The sequence below is a fragment of the Rana temporaria genome, chromosome 1, assembly GCF_905171775.1.
Source record: "Rana temporaria chromosome 1, aRanTem1.1, whole genome shotgun sequence".
Taxonomy (NCBI): Eukaryota; Metazoa; Chordata; class Amphibia; order Anura; family Ranidae; genus Rana; species Rana temporaria.
The window spans coordinates 618,233,090-618,254,662 of record NC_053489.1 but is presented as its reverse complement, the minus strand read 5'-3'; the positions used below and the strand labels follow the sequence as shown (position 1 = coordinate 618,254,662).

Genomic DNA, 21,573 nt, shown 5'->3' with positions numbered 1-21,573 from the left:
ATGTATGTATGTATGTAATATAAATACCCATACACCAATATAATATAAATACCCATACACCAATGTGGTATACGACTCATTGACATTGAGATCGCAGCCTCGTTTAGCACAGCACAAGTCCAGGTCTCGTATTGGACCAATGTGTGACCCCCTCCATCGCTGCTTTAACCACTTGGCAACCGTATAACTTGCATATATGGTGGCAGATCACATACCTAGTACGTGACCCGACACTTCCGGGTAAGTACCGCCGGCGCCCCATTCGCACTGTTATTATACAACGGGTACTGATCAGCGGGTATCGAGGACTCAAGGTCCACCGGCACCCGTCGATCCTTCGGTACAGAGGAAGAATGGTGATCTGTCTATGTAAACAATGGCGATTGCCGTTCTGTCAGTAGGGAAGGCATGGATCCTGTGTTTCTGTAAAGCAGGAACATGGATCGATGCTTTCCCCTACTAAAAGCACCTCCCTCGCTGTACACAAAATCACTAGCTAGGCACACATTTAAATTGGACTTGGAAGTGCAGTTGCTGTAGATCTGAGGGGGACACCCAAGGAAAATAAAAATAAAAACAGCATTTGAGCTTGCACATGATTGGATGATAAAAATCAGTAGAGCTTCCCCTCAGGTCTCATGAGGTACATACATTTCCTACACCTATGGCAAGGGCAGAATGGCCATCTCTAGGAGTATTCCAGTCAGGTCTCATGAGGTACATAAATGGCCTACACACCTATGGCAAGGGCAGAATGGCCATCTCTAGGAGAATTCCAGTCAGGTCTCATGAGGTACATAAATGGCCTACACACCTATGGCAAGGGTAGAATGGTGATCTCTAGGTTTACAGTCAGGTCTCATGAGGTACATAAATGGCCTACACACCTATGGCAAGGGTAGAATGGCCATCTCTAGGTTTACAGTCAGGTCTCATGAGGTACATAAATGGCCTACACCTATTGCAAGGGCATTATCCAACTTTAGTCAAAGCTGCAGTTAGTTTTCATCTATGGGCGCCCCTTCTGCAGAGGCAGTTTTTTGGTGAAGGTCACCTAACCCTAAATATTGGATGGTAGGTAGACACTGGAACAAGCACAGCCTGTATTTCTCCTATAAACCACAATTCCCGGCAGTGCTGGAACTTGTAGTGCTCCGCCAGCTCTGACAAGACGATTCTACAGCGTGCAATGAGATGACATTACAAAGAGCACCTGAATCTCATAATAGCGATAAAGGGGTGAGGGAGGACCATTATGTATTAAGTGCTTCCTCACAGAGTTGCCATGACAGTAATTGCACTGGTTTCACCTTGATTGTAGCAGACGCAAGAAAACCCTTTTTATGAGAAAAGCCGCCTGTCACTCATCACAGTGCATTAAAAATGAGATTCAATTCGATATCAGTCTGTGGGCAGACAGGAGGTTATAGAGCTTAATAATTTTCTTCATAAAGGGGATTTCATGTTACAGTAGTCAGCGGTTGCCGTTAGTTACCACACTATGTTTACTGCCCTGTGCTTCATGTCTGACCCAGATAAGATAACCCAGAGTCATCAATCCCAGCCAGAACACTGCAGTCCTCATGACATATATACAAACACAGATATTGGACCCATGTCATCCAAAAGCTGAATAAAAGCCAACATAATCGTCCCACTCCACTGTCTAAGTGGCCGATATATCCGTGTCCGTTTTTACTACAGGCAGCCTTTGTGGATTACAGCCAATGCTGGCCATACATTATACAAAAAAATTAAAATAAGTGTTTCTCGTCCAAACGGTTTGCATTAGGTATATGTAAAAAAAAAAAAAGTTTATGTCCATTGAACGATTTATCGGTCATTACATGATGGCACTATTGTTTGCTCTCATAGCCGAGCGTTTGTTTTTCGAAAATGAGTTTGAACTATTTTTGTATAGTGTATGGCCAGCATAAGTCCCACTTAAAGTGTTACTAAACCCAGGACCCTGAATTCCCTATATTTGGTCTCCCACAGTACATGGAAATTTAATTATTTTAGTAAATATAAACTGCCAAATACCTTTTTTCATCAGCAGTATATAGCAGTCTTGTGACTTCTATCAGTGTCTGGTTAACGCTTGTAGGAGGAGTTTTTATTCTATTCTACTCTGACTGTCCTATGAGGCTGCATGACCCCTGCCTCTGTCTGGACAGTACCAATTGGCCCTGTGCTGATCACATGCACTCTCCCAAGAAAAAAAAACCTTGAGCAATACACCAAACTGAGCATGTGCAGAGGGACTGCAAAGCCTCTACTATCAGCAGATGGATTGGTGACTGTGGAAGACGTGGAGGATCAGAAGACAGGATCAAACAGCCTTTTAGGATTAAGCCCTTAGGTTCCACAGTCAGTATAACAAAACGTACTTTAGCCTGGTTCACACTGCCGTGGCTTGTCATTCCACTCGAGTTTAAAGTCACGCCCCATTAATGGCAATGGAACGGTTCTAAATCGGTGCGGCTCAATTCGCTCCGACTTAGAAAAGAGGATCCTGCACTACTTTGGTGCGACTTCAACACGACTAGCATAGACCTAAAGAAGTCGAATGCAAGCCGCGATGAAGTCGCACAGGAATGTCGGATTGAAGCCGCAGCAGTGTGAACCGGGGGGCTTACCGCATAGACTCATTTTACTGCTGTGGGTTTAGAAACTTGAAATCTTTGTAGATGATCAGGATATCATTAGGCTCTTCCGCTATGAGATACTACCTGGCCATAGGAATCGGAGCCCAGCTTTGATTGGTCTTTGTAGGCAGACCGAGCGTTACCATTTAAAGCGGGAGTTCACCCAAAAAAATTTTTTTAACATTAGATGGATGCTCATTTTGTCAAGGGGAATCGGGTAGTATTTTTCAAATCGAAGCCGTGCTTACCGTTTTAGAGAGCGATCTTCTCCGCCGCTTCCGGGTATGGGCTGCGGGACTGGGCGTTCCTATTTGATTGACAGGCTTCCGACGGTCGCATACATCGCGTCACGAGTAGCCAAAAGAAGCCGAACGTCGGTGCGGCTCTATACGGCGCCTGCGCACCGACGTTCGGCTACTTTCGGAAAATCGTGATGCGATGTATGCGACCGTCGGAAGCCTGTCAATCAAATAGGAACGCCCAGTCCCGCAGCCCATACCCGGAAGCGGCGGAGAAGATCGCTCTCTACAACGGTAAGTACTGCTTCAATTTAAAAAAAAAAACTACCCGATTCCCCTTGACAAAATGAGCCTCAATCTAAGGTTAAAAATTTACTTTTCGGGTGAACCTCCACTTTAAGAGACTTTAACATAAAACAGAGCGCAGACTTGGTATCGTGGAAGAACTACCAGTCCCAGCATTCCATGTTCCAGGAGCCCTAAACGTTTAGCTCCCCGACAACTAGAGGGGCTTACTCTACAATATTTCTACTATCCAGCGATGACGTTCCTGACAGCTCTGCAATTCCCATCCATGGCCACAAGGACGTGCTCAGCAATGTACACAGAACACACAGTGTGAAGGAGAATACAATCCCAGACATTACAGAGGCCATTCCTGGCGCATTATAATAAAGGAACGCTTCAAGGTGTAGGAGGACCGTGTGTTTGGAACATTGCAGGATAAAAAAAAAAAGTTTCTTTGTAACAAGAGAGGATACACGGTAACTTATCGGCCACAGCAGATGTCACAAATGATTACACCGACCTGTACACTTCCAGCACATGCACTTCACAATCCTGGCACGTTCATTAAAACCACACCGTATAGTTATAATGTAGGCTGTACACCAACAGACTGAGCTCTGGGCTTGCCGTGAGGAAACGGCTAAAAATTTCCATCACACTTAACAAGTTTACACGATAGCAATAGTCACAGGCAAACGTTATCCACTGCAATCCATTCTACATTTTCATAACAGATGTCGTAGTTGTTTGTATCTTCCGTATAATGATGGCAATTGACCACCCACTGGCAAATTTTCAACAGATCAGATTCTATGAAGGATCTGCATCATTTAAAATTGCAAACCATAAGGCCTCACGCACACTGGACATTAGAAGAACGTTATAAAAATGCCAGTAGCTTTGCAGTGAGATTTTCAATGTTTTTCAGCGTTTTTTTTTTTTAGCTTATTTTTTTTTTTCAACGGGACCAAAAACGTTAAATACTGGTGAGCCACGTTTTTGAACGTTCATTGGCGTTTGACGTTCGCGTGTTTTTACAGCTGAAAAACGCCTCTCAGAACCCACTAGTTTTGAAGAATTTTTTTCAGCCAAAAACATTTGAGAACAGTCTATGAGTGCGTGGACACATAGGATAACATGCTGGATGGAAAGGTTTTTTTCTTTTTTACAGTCAATAAAAAAACACGTCTGAAGCCAAAAAGAGAAGCTGTAAAAACGTCCAGAGTGCACAAGGCCTAATGCCGCGTACACACGATCATTTTTCAGCATGTAGAAAAAACAAAGTTTTTCCAACTTCATCATTAAAACGACGTTGCCCACACACCATCGTTTTAAAAAAATGCTCTAGCAAAGCGCGGTGACGTACAACACGTACGACGGCACTATAAAGGGGAAGTTCCATGCAATCGATGCCTCCCTTGGGGCTGCTTTAGCCGATTCTGTGTTAGTAAAAGAAGATTTGCGCATTTCTGTCTGTTACAGTGTGATGAATGTGATTACTCCATTATAAATGGTAATTTTACCTGAACGAGCGCTCCCGTTTCATAACTTGCTTCTGAGCATGCGCAGGTTTTTTAACGTCGTTTAAGCCCACACAGGATCATTTTTTACAACCCGAAAAACGACATAGTTTAAAACGTCGTTAAAAAATTCAGCATGTTCGAATTTTTTTTTTGTCGTTTTTCAGAACCCGAAAAATTATGTGAAGCCCACACACACGATCATTTTAAATGACATTTTTTAAAAACAAAGTTTTTTTCATGCCGAAAAATTATCGTGTGTACACGGCATAAGTTTCACCATAGATGTTACAATCTTCATTCAATCAACTTTAGATTTACCAAAACTATGTAATACGAGCACCTACCCAAACCAACCAATGTGTATCTAATCAGGTAACCCATATACTGCATACTTGTTGTCAGATCTATAGTGAAGTCTGAGGTCAGGTGGGCGATCCAGCCGCTAGAGAGACAAATCGTCAGCAGCAGGCTTGTAAAAAGAATATGCCTAAGGAATCGCTCCATCTGCACCTGAGACAGCAAGATTTTGCTCCAATCACTAGCGATCGAGAGTCAGCAGGGTTTGGACCAGCGACACCGTCACATACCTGGTGATGGGGCCCTGTACAGAAACGTTGCTTTCCGTTACAACGATGTGATCGCTAATATAAGCTTTTTGACACAGCTGGTGCGCTGATGACATCACTCTCTTGGACAAGCGACAGAGCAGAATCTCGATGCGCCTGGCTAGATGTCGCTCTTGTTATCGTGAGCGCTGCTGAATCTCGATTGCTGGCGATGGGAGCAAAATCTTTCTGCCCAAGCTAGAGCAATTCTATAGGGACAAACAGCAAGCCTTTTAGCAACCTTCTTTTAGCAACCTTGCCTCTGGCGATTTCAGCAAATTGGCAGGATTGCTTGTGCAACATCAAACTTATGTTTACCATACACGTAACAGTTTGATCAAACAATTATTCATAGAATCAGACAATCTATGCATTATCAAAAAAACACATAGGGGTTGATTTGCAAAATCTGGTGCACAGAAACCAATCAGCTTCCAGGTTTTAGCCTAGGTTCACATTGGAGCGATTTGTCATGCAATTTGGGAGATCAAGTCGCAGCCTATTGGAGGCAATGGCACTGTTCCAATTGGTGCGATACCAATTTTGCTGCGCCGATTGCAAAGGTAGTTGCACTACTTTTGCTGATTTCAGGTGCGACTTCAATAGACATCTGTGCATGAAGCCACACAGATGTCTATCAAGTAGCACCTGAAATTGCACTGACCTTGCTACTTTGAAATTGCGCTACTTCAAGTGAAGTAGTGCGATTTCAAAGTAGCATCAATGTGAACCAGGGCTTATTGTCAAAAACATAATTGAACACGTTGAAGCTAGAAGCCGATTGGCTACTATACACAGCTGCACCAGATTTTGCACGCTCCAGATTTAGGATAGGTTCATACCTATGCAACCTGGGCTTCATGCGTTTTGATGCGTTTATGGGAGGTGTCTTATGCGAGGGAAACCTGCAGAAACACATTTCTGCTGCGTGTCTATTGAAGTCTATGGAACCAAAAACACAACCTGCTGCAGGCATAAAAGTTCCTGACCCTTGGCAAGAGAAAAAAAAATAAATGAAAAATGCACAGATGTGACCGTAGAAATCACGTTAAAAGGATTGTGCGAAACTGAAAACACACAGGTTTGAACCTACCCTTAGTAAATCAACCCAATAGTGTTGTTTTAAGCAAAAACCAAACAATTGCATCACAATTATTCTGATCAGTCTGGACGGAACATCCCATCGCAGAAAAAATGTTTTGATCAATGATCGATCGAAGCGTATGGCACATAAAGAGTATCGGGATACATTTTGTTGTATGCATACAATGACAATAAAGTATATCTATCAAACGATCTTTCAATCTTGTGTTTTTTTCCTCCTGGGATGGTAAACCAGACAACAATTGAATCGTATACGATCTCGCTCCATGTATGGCCACCATAGAAACAGATGATTGGTTCACATAAAATACTTAAAGGACCAGCTATGGTGATTAAGCAGTACAGTCCCAGCCCTCTATGTAATAAAAAGGGGGCTAATGGAGACATTATTGGTGACGCCATAAACGCCGATTTCATCTAAACTGCACTCATTAAACCATTTAGACGAACTCCTTATGTAAACTCCCCGCACAGATTAGCGATCGATAACAATAGGGAACTGCGTCTTGATCAGAGCAGATTGTAATGGTTTTGTCCCAGGTGCCCATACATTGTACAGCACTGTACACACATTGGGCAGCGTCAACAAATAAACAAGCTCCAGTGTCATGTAGATCTCCCTTCTGTAGCACCAATGGGAGTCAATCTGCAAGTCAACCAGCCCGATGATTAATTAGCGTCCTCAAACAATGACCCCCCCAGTGCAAGCCAGGGACAAGACGGAAATTTGCATTTCTCATGAAGGTTGGATTCTCCAGGCAGGCTGCATGAGAAAGTCTCCGCTCCCCTCCCAGCTCTGCCATTCAACGTTGAAAGTAAAGAGAAGTTTTTTTTTTTTTCGTTGGTGGACGAGCAAACATGTGAATGTTTGCGAATCCATGGGTAAACGGACAAGAGGGTGGATCCGCGTCCTTACCTGCTGATTTTCTCTCCGCTCTTTCCTCCTCTGGCTCTGCGATGGGAAGCCTGGCTGCTGGCACCCCGCTCACCGTCACCAGGAACAAGCAGAGTGCGCCCCACACGGCGATCATTCCCACTGGGATCTCTCGGCAAAGGGATGGCCTGCAGCCCCCTCCAGCCTTAGGCATTCTCTGGTCGCATACTTTATTCCGGCCGCCTTGGCAATGTTAATCCTTGCGGGAACCTGAAAGAAAAAAAAAAATAGAAGAGTCGGCTTAGAATACTTTACTCTGAAGGAGAGTAATTAAGAGGTGGCTAGAATTCGGTGAAAGGCGATTGGTTGTTAGAGGTCATAGCACTTAAAGTGGTTGTAAATCTCAGACATGGAATATGAAAAAACAAAAACAAACAAACAAAAACACACACACACACACACACACACACACACACACACACACAGTGCCGAAACAACTAATCGATTAATCGACAACTAATCGATTATGAAAATGGTAATCGATTCATTTCATAATCGATTAATCGGCCAGTAACATAATGGGGTTAACAAAAACTAAAATTGTCCCTTTATAGTATAAAAAGAGCAAATCGCTACTGTAAATATTACTTTCACTGTCCAAAAGTAAAAAATTAACCCCTTACAGTAGCGATTTGCTCTTTTTGTACTAATTTTAGTTTTTTTTAACCCCATTATGTTACTAAACATCTCAGGCCTGGGTCACACCTCTGTTTTTTGGTGCTTTTTGCAGAAACACACTACAGTTCATTTACATGTTTTCCTATGGGACACGTTCACATCCATGATTTTTTTCAGCTGCTGCCTATTTGGAAAGGGCAAAGACATTTTTTTTTTTTTTTTTTTAACGCAAAACGGTGCTATTTTTTTTTTGGGTTCAATATACTTCAATGGAGAAGCTGCAGAAAAGCATGTAATGCGTTTTTGCAGCAATTTGTGTTTTTTAATCTGTCCAACAACAAATTGGCCCAAATAATAAAAAAAAAAATGCAAATTACCGCAAAATTATTATTTTTTCTTTTTTTTAACGTTATTAACCGATTAATCTAAACAATAATCGGCCACCTAATCGATTATGAAAATAATCGTTAGTTGCAGCCCTACGACACACACACACACACACACACACACACACACACACATCCCTCTATAGCATGTACTTGTCTCAATCCAGAGCACCAAGTGTAATTTCTGTCTGTTGCTTCCTTCCTCTGCTATCAGCATTAATCACTTCTGACAAGTTTTCCTGACACCAAGAGAAAAATGGTGAAAGGGGCGGGACCTACAGCTGATTGACAGCCTGAGCTCTGTTCCTGTGCGCTCTGTGGGTGGGGGGGGGGGGATGTTCCTTCCCTCCAATCAGCTCTCAGAGCTCTCCTCACTGAACTCTCCACCCCTGTTTCTGAACTCACGACAAGCTTTACAAATTGTGTACTTTGAACGGATATAGATAAGAGAAGACTAAAGATAAACAGGTACAACTTATGTAGGAGGATTTGTTTTATCTCCGTGTATCACCCGAGACCAGTCATTTGAAAACGACGTGATAATTTTGTCCTAAATCAGCCTAAATTCTAACACTGGGTGGCCTTGCTGGCATGAAAAAAAAAAAAAGTGACAAAAGAAGCCAAGCTTAGAATCATCAGCCAATCAGTTGCAGACAGTGTTCAGGTATTCTGACAGCCGTGATCGGTCAGTCATTTTACCGGGTATATATGTAAAGGGTTAACAACCACTTTAAACTGGCCATACACGAATAGATTTCTTCAAAAAGACATCGAACAGGTTCCTCCCTCCACACCAATCGCTTGGCTGGACGAATCCCCCGTTTATGGATGTGAATACCTGGACACTGCCTGCGGCGATGTTCATCTTATCATTTTTGGCCCAACCCCTTCAACAAAATTTGATTGGAGTAATCACCTTTGTCATGCCAGTAGGGCCACCCACTGTTAGAAATTCACCCAATTCCTCCAAAGTGGCCAAAATTCTAACCCACCCTGCCGGACTAGGCTCTGAAAGCCACTGTTAACCGCTGCCAGAATACCCGAACGCAGCCTGTAACTGATTGGCTGATGATTCTCAGCATGGCTCCTCAACCGAAAGTCGATTTTTTCATGCCAGCAAGGCCACCTAGTGTTAGAATTTAGGCCGATTCCTATGAATCGGCCTAAATTCTAACAGCATATGGCCGATTCATTACACTATAACAAGCAGGCTACCCCAAAAAAAGGAATATATTTCAACACACTATATACAACCCACATGTACAATCTTTATATAGTCTTCTTTACATAACTTTTTTTTTTTTTTTTATATAAAAAGGACCTTACAATCAGGCAAGCTATTGCACTACATAGTTGTTGGTTAAACAGGATTGTACAATAAGATTGTTAGTGTGTGGTGAGCTTGATTTCAACCAATCGACCATAGGAGATAAAAGTCACTTGAAGGTCATCCATTGAAGCCCTTTGTCTATAGGATCCCCTGTACTGGTCCAGATCTGATACAAATGCCATTTTGAGCCTCAGCCCACAAACATCAATATCATTGCTATCCAATAAAAAAAAAATCGTATCAGCTGGCTACAATGATCACACACGGACCAATCTTTCACAAAATGCAACCATAGGTTTGGTTTTACCTAGACATCCGTAACATCAACAACAAAAAATTAACAAATTAATTAGATGGATTTTTGTTCCATGGTTCCGAGGTCTTATCTCCAATATTTGTAAACCTTAAATGCTTGCATGGAGGGAGGAGCAACTTAACCGACTGCGCATAACTAGTCTTTGGTGATCTCGACCTCATCGAAAACGGCAAATTCGAAACATGCGGAAAGATTTTTCGATCGGTTAGTCATTTTTAGTTTACATGTCTACCTACTCCAACACAGGTGATGCAACACGGGCCTGGTTTACCCACAAAAATATAGCGACTGCTCCTGACGCAGCACTGCATCAAAATGCATGTTACTTGACACTTTGGAAAAGGGCATTAATGGGCTTCAATGGCAGTTAACCCTCGCCAGCCCAATGCCAGATAAAGCAGTAATAAAGTGGTTCTAAAGGCTGAAGGTTTTTACCTTCATGCATGAAGGTAAAAAACCTTCAGTGTGTATCCCCCCCCCCCCCAATGAGCCCCCCCCCATGATTCAGCGATATCCCAGGTCTCTTCATTCTCACTGGCTGAAATCAGCCATTGAGAATGGGGAGGGGGGCCCCAAAGACCAAGCTGCACTCTGTGCAGAGGCGGCTCAGGAGCGAGCAAAAGCGAGTGCACCAGAGCATGCAGCTTGCGCTGGGGGCACTCAGCAAAAGGGAGGAGCCAGGAGCACCAGTGGGGGACCAAAGAGGAGGATCGGGGCTGCTCTGTGCAAAACCATAACACAGAGCAGGCAAGTATAACTTGTTTGTTATTTAAAAGAAAAAATATATATAATATATATATATATAATAATAATAATAATAATTATAATAATAATAATAATAATAATAATAATAATAATAATAAATAATATGAACCTTTAGGATCACTTTAAACCCAAAAACATAATATATTGCAGCTTACTAATCATTAGATTGGGTGGTTGCATTAGTTTTCACCTGCTGGTTCGGTCAGCAACACATCTCCTGTACTAGAGCGCCCTGACTCTGGATATAGGAGCACAGGGGACACCTTTGGACAGCAGCATTTTCAGTTTGGAGGGGGGGGGGGTGTTAAAGGTTCTAGCAGATTTAAATACACTCACAAATTGAAGCTGAATCCCAGCTAATCTGTTATAATGTTTTCCTTTTGGGATAAAGTTTTACATAAATAAAAACTTTTAAGCACCCCTGCTAGTGTTAAAATGCTTTGTCTCATACTTGTTACTGCAAGAGAACTTTTGTGGTGAAGAACAGCAACAGACTTACTGGCTGGATCACCAGATGAAACTAGAAGAAAGCAAGCCTAAAAAAAAGACAAAACGATTGCAGCCATCACATCTAAGAACAAGTAAGCTGCAATATAATAAATGTTTGCTTTTGAGTTTAATACTGCTTTAACCCAATCCACGCCAACGGTGCAGTTAAGCCCCCAATCCACGCCAACGGTGCAGTTAAGCCCCCAATCCACGCCAACGGGGCAGTTAAGCCCCAATCCACGCCAACGGGGCAGTTAAGCCTACGCACTCTGAATGCTGAAATTAAAAGATTGCACAGTAAACCCACATCAAAAGGACGCACATGTTGATGCACTCCAAAGACATGCTGGTAGGTTAATTGGCCCTAGTATATGAATGTGAGTTAGGGACCTTAGATTGTAAGCTCCTTGAGGATAGGGACTGATGTGAATGTACATTGTATATATGTAAAGCGCTGCGTAAATTGACGGCGCTATATAAGTACCTAAATTATAATAATAAACAACAACAACAACAACACCTCGATCTAAAGGGGCCCTTACAATTTTACGATCATCTTGATCATTCATCAGATCTTACCCAGGCTGTCAGGAAACAATCCCTTTGCTTTGAGCACTCAACTTTTCTCTACACGGTGGTGATCAGGATCAATAAGTAAGCTGGTTACCCTTTAAACGGCCCAGAGGTTGACCATTAATGAGCCTCAGCAGGGTCGGGACACTTAGAGGAGGGAGAGGGGTCACTAAAATCTGCGCTGACCATGAAGTCTCATTGCACAGCGATCTGCAACCTCCATTCCAAATTCTATCTTTAATCTTGCCCATAGCAGCACCATTCAAGTATGACGTCACTAGGAGGAGGTTTTATTTTTCTATAGTATGGATTTGTTTTGTAGGCTGTTTATAAAGAGATAAAGAGCCGATTATCACAATCCTGGGCTGGGAATAAACAAATAGAAACCAAGATTAAATACACAATACGTGAAACTTTGTTGCCACTTCTGCATGGAGATTCTATTTACAAAACTCAGCTAGACAGATCATGTTTGGCTCCAGCTAATGCTCCTCAAGCCTCTTCTACAGAGATAGCAATGGGGGGTTTATCTTGGAAAATCCATTACTTAATGCCTAGAGATCATAGCAGGGCTGGCCGATAAGATTGCGCTTCCTTCAGTCGCCAGACTTGGAAATGACACAGATGTGAGGGGCATGGTACCAAGTAAAAAAAGGAGCAGCTGCGACGTGCAGAGATGCAAACCATGCCTCAATTCCAGAGACGGCCTCGCAATATGGTGACCTGTACCTGAAGGTTGAGGACTACCTTGTCATATAAGGAAAAGCTACACGCTGTATTGTACCAAGACTAGTTCATGAAGTTTAACCTGTTCCAATTACTGGTGATCCAGAAGAAGCAGCAAATATCAAAACCAATTTCCAAGGACAATCTCAAGTTTCAGGAGGTGTGACCCTGGAGTCCAATGATCACTTCCACCACAAACCCCCTTATAAAAAGGGCAAAGCTGAACAATCAAGAGATGGAGATATAGCTCTATCTATCTTCTCTATAGAGCTATATCTATAGATATCTCGATAGCCATAGAGGCAGCCATAGAGGCAGCCATAGAGGCAGCCATAGAGGCAGCCATAGAGGCAGCCATAGAGGCAGCCATAGATCTCTCTCCAAAATGTAATCTGCTATAATCCCAATACTGATAATTCAGAAAACCAATTTCCAAGGACAATCTCAGGATTTTAGAGGGTCTAATGATCATTTCCACCACAAACCCCCTTCTAAAAAAGGGCAAAACTGAACAATAGAGAGATGGAGATATATCTCTATCGATCTTCTCTATAGAGATATATCTATAGATATCTCTTGATATCTATAGAGATCTAGATCTCTATCTCTCCAAAATGTAATCTGCTCTAATCCCAAATACTGATCATCCAGAAAACCAATTTCCAAGGACAACCTTAGGTTTTAAGATCTGTCCCTAGAGTCTGATGATCACTTTCACCATATCGCCTCCATATGTGGAAAGTTGTACGCAATAATACACTACATCTGGGTGATCCAAATGTAATCCGTTTCCAATCCCAAAACTGGTGATCCAGAAGAAGCAGCGACATCAAACCATACAATCTCCAAGGACAGCCTTGTCTTTAAGAGATCTGTCCCTGGAACCAAAATGATCACGGGATCATAAACAGCATGCAGCAATATACCAGAACTAAAAAGAAATAAGTGATCAATTTGAATCTGTACTATGCCAATACTGGTGGATCCAGAAGCAGTGAAATGGTACAATTTCTAGGGACAGATTCAGGTCTGTCCCTGGAATCTGATGATCACTTTCACCATAAATCTCCAATATGTGGACAGAAGCAGTGAAAGTTTCAAGGAAAGCTTCAGATTTTAGACCTCTGGCCCTGGAGTCTAATGATCATATTAACCATTTAACTCCCTTATGGAAAAAGCTGCATCCCCCAAAAAAATGGTGATCAAGTTTAATCTGTTCTTAACTCCGTGCTGTTGTGACCGATATTGTTGATCCAGAAAAAAGTGAAATTAAACCAAATTTCCAGGGACAGCTTAAAATTGTAGGCATCTGTCCCTGCAGTCTAATCACTGTCACTGTAAAACCTTCCTTTGAAGGAAGATGAATACAGTAATATTCTAAATCTTGAAAAGAACAAAAACAAAAAAACAATAATGGATTCATTTTAATCTGTTCTAATTTAATGCTGGTGATCCAGAAGAAGCAATGAAATCAAACGAGTTTCCAAGGACAATCTTACATTTAGATCTGTCCCTGGAGTCTGATGATCACTGACACATTAAAACCTCCATGTGTGGAAATCTGCATGGAAGAATACACTAGATCTGGAAGAAAAATAAATGATCCCAGTTTAATTTGTTTTGATGCCAAATACTGGTGATCCAGAAGAAGCTGTGAAAGCAAACTCATTTCCAAGGACAACTTTGAGTTTAAGAGGGATATCCCTTGCAATCCGATGATCACTTTCATTCTATATGCTCCCTATGTTGACAGATGCATGCACTGATACCCTGAAACTGGAAACAAATAGTTGCTAAAATTTAATCTAATGCTGATGTTGTTGATCCAGAGGAAACAGCGACATCAATTCCTATGATTTCCAAGGACAGCCTAGAGTTTCTGTCCCTGAAGTTTGATGATCACTGTCACCATAAATCCTCCTTCTGTGGACAGACGCATGCACTAATATACTAAACCTGGAAACAAATTGAGGATCCAAATTCAAAACAGTTCTAAACCCAATACTGGTGATCCAGAAGAAGAGGTGAAACCAAACTATTTCCCCCAAGGACAACCTCGAGTATATAACCTGTCACTGCAAATCGGATGATACTTTTACGATAATGCCTTCACATGTGGAAAGCTGCATGTAATAATATACTAAATCTGGAAAAAGAGCCAAGTCTAACCTGTTCTAATTCCAAAACTGATGATCCAGAAGAAGCAGTGAAAGCAAACTAATTTGGAAGGAGAACCTGAGCCATTAGAGATCTGTCCCTGAAGTTTGACAATCACTGTCACCATAAATCCTCCTTCTGTGGACAGACACATGCACTAATATACTAAACCTAATTAAGGATACAAATTTAAACGGTTCTAACCCCAATACTGGTGATCCAGAATAAGCAGCAAACTCATTTTCAAGGACAGGCTCAGGATTCGAGATCCGACCCTGCAATCTGGTGATACTTTTATGATAGTTCCTCCAAATGAGGAAAGCTGAATACAATAATAGACTAAATCTGGGGGGGGTTATAGACGATCATGATCCATGTCTAACCTGTTCTAACCCCAATACTGGTGATCCAGAAGAAGCAGCAAAAGCAAACTCATTTCCAAGGACAGGCTCAGGATTTGCGATCCGACCCTGCAATCTGGTGATACTTTTATGATCGTTCCTCCAAATGTGGAAAGCTGAATACAATAATATACTAAATCTGACAATCATGATCCATGTCTAACCTGTTCTAATCCCAATACTGGTGATCCAGAAGAAGCAGCATAAATCAAACAATTTTCAAAGGACAAGCTCAGGTATTAGAGATCCGTCCCTGAAGTTTGATAATCACTGTCAACATGAATCCTCCTTCTGTTGACAGATGCATGCCCTAACATACTAAACCTGGAAAACGACAGATGATCGAAATGTAAACGGTTCAAAACCCAATACTGATGATCCAGAAGAAGCTTCCAAATCAAACTCTTTTCAAAAGGACAACCTCAGGCATAAGAGATCTGTCTCTACAATCACCACATCCCTCATGTGTGAACAGAGACACACGTACTAATCTACTAGAACTGGGAGCAAATTGTTGGGAAATTTCAATCTGTTCTAACCCCCAATACCGGTGATCCAGAAGAAGCAGCGAACTCAAACAAATTTTTCAGAGCAACCTCAGATATTACAATTTCCAAAAGGACAGATCTGAAGATTAGAGATCTGTCTGTGTAATCTCCCGATGCACGCAATCATATACGAGATCTGGGAACTGACAGCTGACCAATTTCAATCGAACGCCAATTCTGTGGATCCAGAACAAGCAGCAACATCATACAATTTTTTAGGGAGAGATGGGGATATTAGAGATCAGTCTGTGAAGTCTGAGGATCACCTCCCGATGCATGCAATCATATACTAAATCTGGAAACTGACAGCTGGCCAATTTCAATCGCCAATTCTGTGGATCCAGAACAAGCAGTGACATCATACAATTTTCGGGGAGAGATGGGAATATTAGGGATCAGTGTGTGCAGGCTGATGAGCACCTTCAGATGTAAACAGATACATGCATTAATATACTAGATCTGGTAATGAATCGTTGATCAATTGTAATCGGTTCTAGCCCCAATACTGGTGATCCAGAAGAAGCGGGGAAATCAAACTAATTTTCTAAAGGCATTACAATTTCCAAAAAGGACAGATCTGAGGATCAGAGATCTGTCTGTACGGTCTGGTCATCACCTCCAAATGTAAACAGACACATGCACGAATCTACTAGATCTGGAAACTAATGATGGATTGTAATCGGTTCTAACCCCAATACTGGTGATCCAGAAGAAGCTGAGAAATCAAACTAATTTTCTACGATAAGAGAACAGAGAACAAACTGGTGCAGTACTGTCTGTGTTGGAAACCAACCATACAAATCTTCCAAATATAATTTTCTACGATATTACAATTTCCAAAAAGGACAGATCTGAAGATCAGAGATCTGTCTGTACGGTCTGGTCATCACCTCCAAATGTAAACAGACACACGCATGAATCTACTAGATCTGGAAACTAATGATTGATTGTAATCGGTTCTAACCCCAATACTGGTGATCCAGAAGAAGCCGGTGAACTCGCACCATTTCCAAGCACAGATCTGGAGATTAGAGATCGGTCTGTGCAGCCCGATGGTCACCTCCAGATGAAAACAGCTGCATGCAATCATATACTAGATCTGGAAACTAGTAGTTGATCAATTTTAATCTAACTCCAATTCTGTGGATCCAGAAGGAGCACAGGATACAGTTTTCGGGAGATTATAGAGATCGGTCTGTGCAGAATGGTGATCATCAGATACATGCAATCATAAACTAGATCTGGAAACTTGTTGATCAATCGGACCCCGATCTTGTGGATCCAGAAAAAGTAAAAACGCAGAGAGGCAGCTCCGACCTACCCAGGACAAGCTACGATTACACCGGACTGCGAGCCACACTGAGGACTAGCCTGACATATTCACTGCAAATGGAATAACAAATAATATAAAATAATAAATGATTGTATAATCCAGAGAAGAGGCGGCTCCAGGGTCACACATCTCCGATCCATGAAGGCGCCGATCGTCCATGACAAGTTCGGGGAAGATGACAGCAGCGATGTGTATGGGGGGATCGTCCATTCCTGGGGATCGCCGATCTCACACATTAGCAGAGACTCCTAAACTGAGGGCTAAGTCCATGGGGGGCCCCCCCGGGTCAGTGTAGCTCCCACCCTGCACACCTACCTGCAGCTCTGGTAGTTCCCCCCGGAGGATGAATTGTCGGAGCGCTACGAAGATCCCGTCCTTTGCGCTGCACCAACACGAGCAGACTAGTGTCGGCGACTGAGCGGCTCCTCCCCTCCCACAGCATCTCCAGCGGGAGGGGCGTGCCTGCTGCCCTTTGGCACGCCCGTTTCCCCGGGCAGACCGCGCCCCCCTTCTACCAGAGTGACGTCACGGACCTCCTGCACCTCGCAGACCTGTGTGCCCGCTCCTGAGGGAGCGCGAGGAGTGTAACCCTTCCGTGCCCGGCATGGACACCTTTTATTTCATTTATTTAGTTCGGTGTGGAATGCATTCATCATGTGTTTGCCATTTATTTTAGGTACGAGCAATAGGCAAAACTTTATTTTTCTTAATTTTGGAAAAAGTAAGGGAGGGTTTATAACTAGTGGTGTCCCGAAATTAAGATTCTGGACCGAAACCGAAAATTCAGGATACAGCTGCCAGAAAAAAGAAACTGAAATGGACAGTTAAAAAAAAAAAATATATATATATTATTTAAAAAGTCAAATATAATACAATTATAAAAAAAATATATATAGAAAATTATATATATATAACATTTTATTGTACTTTACTTTTTAATTAATAGTTTTTGAAGCACTTTTACATAAAAAAAGCTAACAAAAATTTATAAAATACATCCCTTTAACCACTTAAGCCCCGGACCAATATGCTGCCTAAAGACCCAAGGGGTTTTTACAGTTCGGGACTGCGTCGCTTTAACAGACAATTGCGCGGTCGTGCAACGTGGCTCCCAAACAAAATTGGCGTCTTTTTTTCCCCACAAATAGAGCTTTCTTTTGGTGGTATTTGATCACCTCTGCGGTTTTTATTTTTTGCGCTATAAACAAAAATAGAGCGACAATTTTGAAAAAAATTCAATATTTTTTAATTTTTGCTATAATAAATATAACATATATAAAAAAAAATTTCCTCAGTTTAGGCCGATACGTATTCTTCTACCTATTTTTGGTAAAAAAATCGCAATAATCGTTTATCGGTTGGTTTGCGCAAAATTTATAGCGTTTACAAAATAGGGGATAGTTTTATTGCATTTTTATTTTTTTTACTACTAATGGCGGCGATCAGCGATTTTTTTCGTGACTGCGACATTATGGCGGACACTTCGGACAATTTTGACACATTTTTGGGACAATTGTCATTTTTACAGCAAAAAATGCATTTAAATTGCATTCTTTATTGTGAAAATGACAGTTGCAGTTTGGGAGTTAAACACAGGGGGCGCTGTAACATTTAGGGTTCAGTGTGTGTGTGTTTACAACAGTAGGGGGGTGTGGCTGTAGGATTGACATCATCAAACGAGTCTCCCTAATAAAAGGGATCACTCGATCGATGCGCCGCCATAGTGAAGCACGGGGAAGCCGTGTTTACACACGGCTCTCCCCGTTCTTCAGCTCCGGGGAGCGATCGTGACGGAGCGGCTATAAACGAATAGCCGCGCTGTCGTCCCGGATCGCTCCCCGAGGCTTGCCGACCGCCGCATGTACGGGGGGGGGTCCCGATCGGACCCCCCACCCGCGTCAAGCAGAGGACGTATAGGTACGTTGATGTGCCTGTCCGTGCCATTCTGCTGACGTATATTTACATGAGGAGGTCGGCAAGTGGTTAAATCCTATGGACTGCAATTCAGGATGCAGCTGGCCGAAAAAAAAAACTATTAATTAAAAAGTCAAATATAATACAATTATATATATATATATATATATATATATATATATATATATATATATATATATATATATATACATAGGGCTGTTACTGATCAAAATTTTTCTGTTCGATTAATCGTTTTTTTTTTTAATCAATTAATCGACTAATTTCGAATAATTATAACGCACATACAGATCCAACTACTTTTAGCTGATCTCCTTGGAGATAAAATCGATGTAGCTACATACTGTAAACTGTAAAAATGGTGTGAGTAATACCAAACGGTAGCAAAAGCAGTCATAAAAACATGTAGCCAAGTATGATACTGGTAGAAAAATGTGTACAACGATACCACTGCTGAATCCAGATGAGGAGGGGTTAACATCAGTCCGTCGGCATGTAGATGTCCTGTGAAGGGAACTATCACAACTCCCAGTGGATGGCTGTAGAATCCCAGGTTGATAGAGGGAAGTGATAGAGGGAAGTGTAACAGCCCTTGCGTGTGGCAGATAGTAAGATCCCACCGGCATGCAGATATGAAGGCACAGCAAAGGAGCCCTTCAGATGGACACGACAAGCCCTGCCGGTGTCCGTGACGTCACCGGATCTCAGAAGGAACTCCCTGAAGTCCCAGAAGCCGGCGGAGAGGTGAGTACCAATCAAAAGAATTTTAATCGATCAAAAAGATTTTGATCAATCAAAACAATAAAAGATTAATCGATTAATTAAAAGTTAATTTGCACAGCCCTAATATATATATATATATATATATATATATATATATATATATATATAATTGTATTATATTAGACTATTTAATTAGTAGTTTTTGAAGCAAAAAATCTAAAAATAAATAAAATACATCCCTTTAAATCCTATGGACTACTGCGTGTCCGTTGCCGCATTTTTGGTACATATTTGATCAGTTACCAAAATGTATGATAACTTTTTGCTTGTTCAATTTATCCAGAAAACAAAAAAAAAATGATAAAAAAAAAAAAAAAACACACCTCCCCATTGAAATTTGAATGGCTAATGCAGTTTTTTTTTTTGGGGGGGGGGGCACCTTGCAACTGCACCACAACCAATAGCAATGCACAAGATGCTGCAATTAAAGGGTTAAATCAGGTGATAAGGAAGCAAAATGTCGCCTTCCTGTCACCTGTCCAAAGTAGGTAGTGTCCTGTAGGAGGATTATCCTCTGTTCCTGCTCTGGTTTTCCTTCACTCTCAGGCCCCGTACTCACGACCAAACATGTCTGCTGAAACTGGTCCGCGGACCAGTTTCAGCGGACATGTTCGTTCGTGTGTAGGCAGTAACGGACAGGATTCCAGCAAACAATCGTCGGCCAGACCGTTTTCCAACGAACAACTGTTTCCTGGTCTTGCTTTAAAACAGTCTGCTGGAATCGTGTCCGTCAGACATGTTCGGTCGTCTGTACACAAAAGCATCGTACAAAAACCCCGCGCATGCTCAGTCCAAATGAGGAGACGGGAGCGCTCGTTCAGGTAAAACTCGCGTTTGTTTGGGATATGGCACATTCGTCATTAGAAACCTTTTATTCTAGCAAGAGAACAATGTCTTAAAAAGGCGCACTAAACCACATTTTCTTGCCTCGTTTTATTAATTCTTCTCTTGCTAGAATAACCCCGTTCTCTTGCTGATGCAATTTCAATAGAGTTGTCCCATACTGAAATGTCACATTTCTTGCTTGTGATGTAATCCTTTAATAATGTTTTCTATGCCAGACGTGTGTTTTGGTTGGTGGTCCTCCATAATTTATAGTAGTCATTTTTGTAAAGGAATGTGCATCTTTTTTTTTTTTTTGTTGTTTCTAGTTATGTCACCATTTAGTTTATTTTATTTTAACATGTTTTTTTCTTTTTATTTTCTTATTTTTTTTTTTTGTGTTTCATTTGAGAATATTAAATCATGTTGGCACACCAAATGTCCCCCCCCCCCCAAGGAGTGTGTCCTTTGTAAATGACCCATTGTATATTTATTAAAGGTTTGCTGCCTAATAATCCCCACAGTATAACAAACAATAGACATGTTTTCAAATGAAAGCAAAAAGCCTTTTATTCAGGCAAATGTCATCACAAAAAATAAACAGAACGGCAGCACTAGAATAGATAGCAAACTATATGCAAACTTGCATTTCCAACATGGTGAAGGATAAACTTCCAAGCCTCAGGAGCCAAACCCAAAAATATGAAGCAGCAGCACAGAAACAAAGGAACCCAAACTGTGGTAGTCCAAACAAGATGTCCTTTATGTGGAAGGAAATGGAAGGCAGAGAATCAACGTTTCCTCCTCTTTCCAGCCTTCCCTCCAGGCAGCCTTCCAACGGATCTAACACGGGGTCTTGCAGGTGGGGTCGATGTGGCAGCAGGAGGATGGTGTTCCGCAAGCCGGGCCGGGTCACATAGCCCAGTGTCTGGGGTCAGCAGGCCCTTCTGCATCCACCAAAGGACCTGGTTCATCAGGGCCTTTGCCAGTCTTCTCTGGTCCTCCTCCCCTTCATTCAAATCGTGGGCCAATGAGGCACTGAAGGCCTCTGTG

At 41.9% G+C, this 21,573-nt stretch overlaps 1 protein-coding gene across 6 annotated transcripts in view; it reads right to left on the bottom strand.

The window, feature by feature from the left end:
* Positions 1–17,408, bottom strand: part of FGFR3 (fibroblast growth factor receptor 3) — a 133,158-nt gene extending 115,750 nt beyond the window's left edge. For all 6 annotated transcript variants that reach the window (XM_040335278.1, XM_040335280.1, XM_040335281.1 and 3 more), the window contains exons 1-2: positions 17,299–17,408; positions 7,324–7,551 (exon numbers count right to left, since the gene is read on the bottom strand). In XM_040335278.1, the coding sequence (XP_040191212.1) occupies positions 7,324–7,495 (172 nt within the window). In that variant the 5' untranslated portion in view covers positions 7,496–7,551; positions 17,299–17,408. The remainder of the gene's footprint in view (positions 1–7,323; positions 7,552–17,298) is intronic.
* Positions 17,409–21,573: the final 4,165 nt, after the last annotated feature.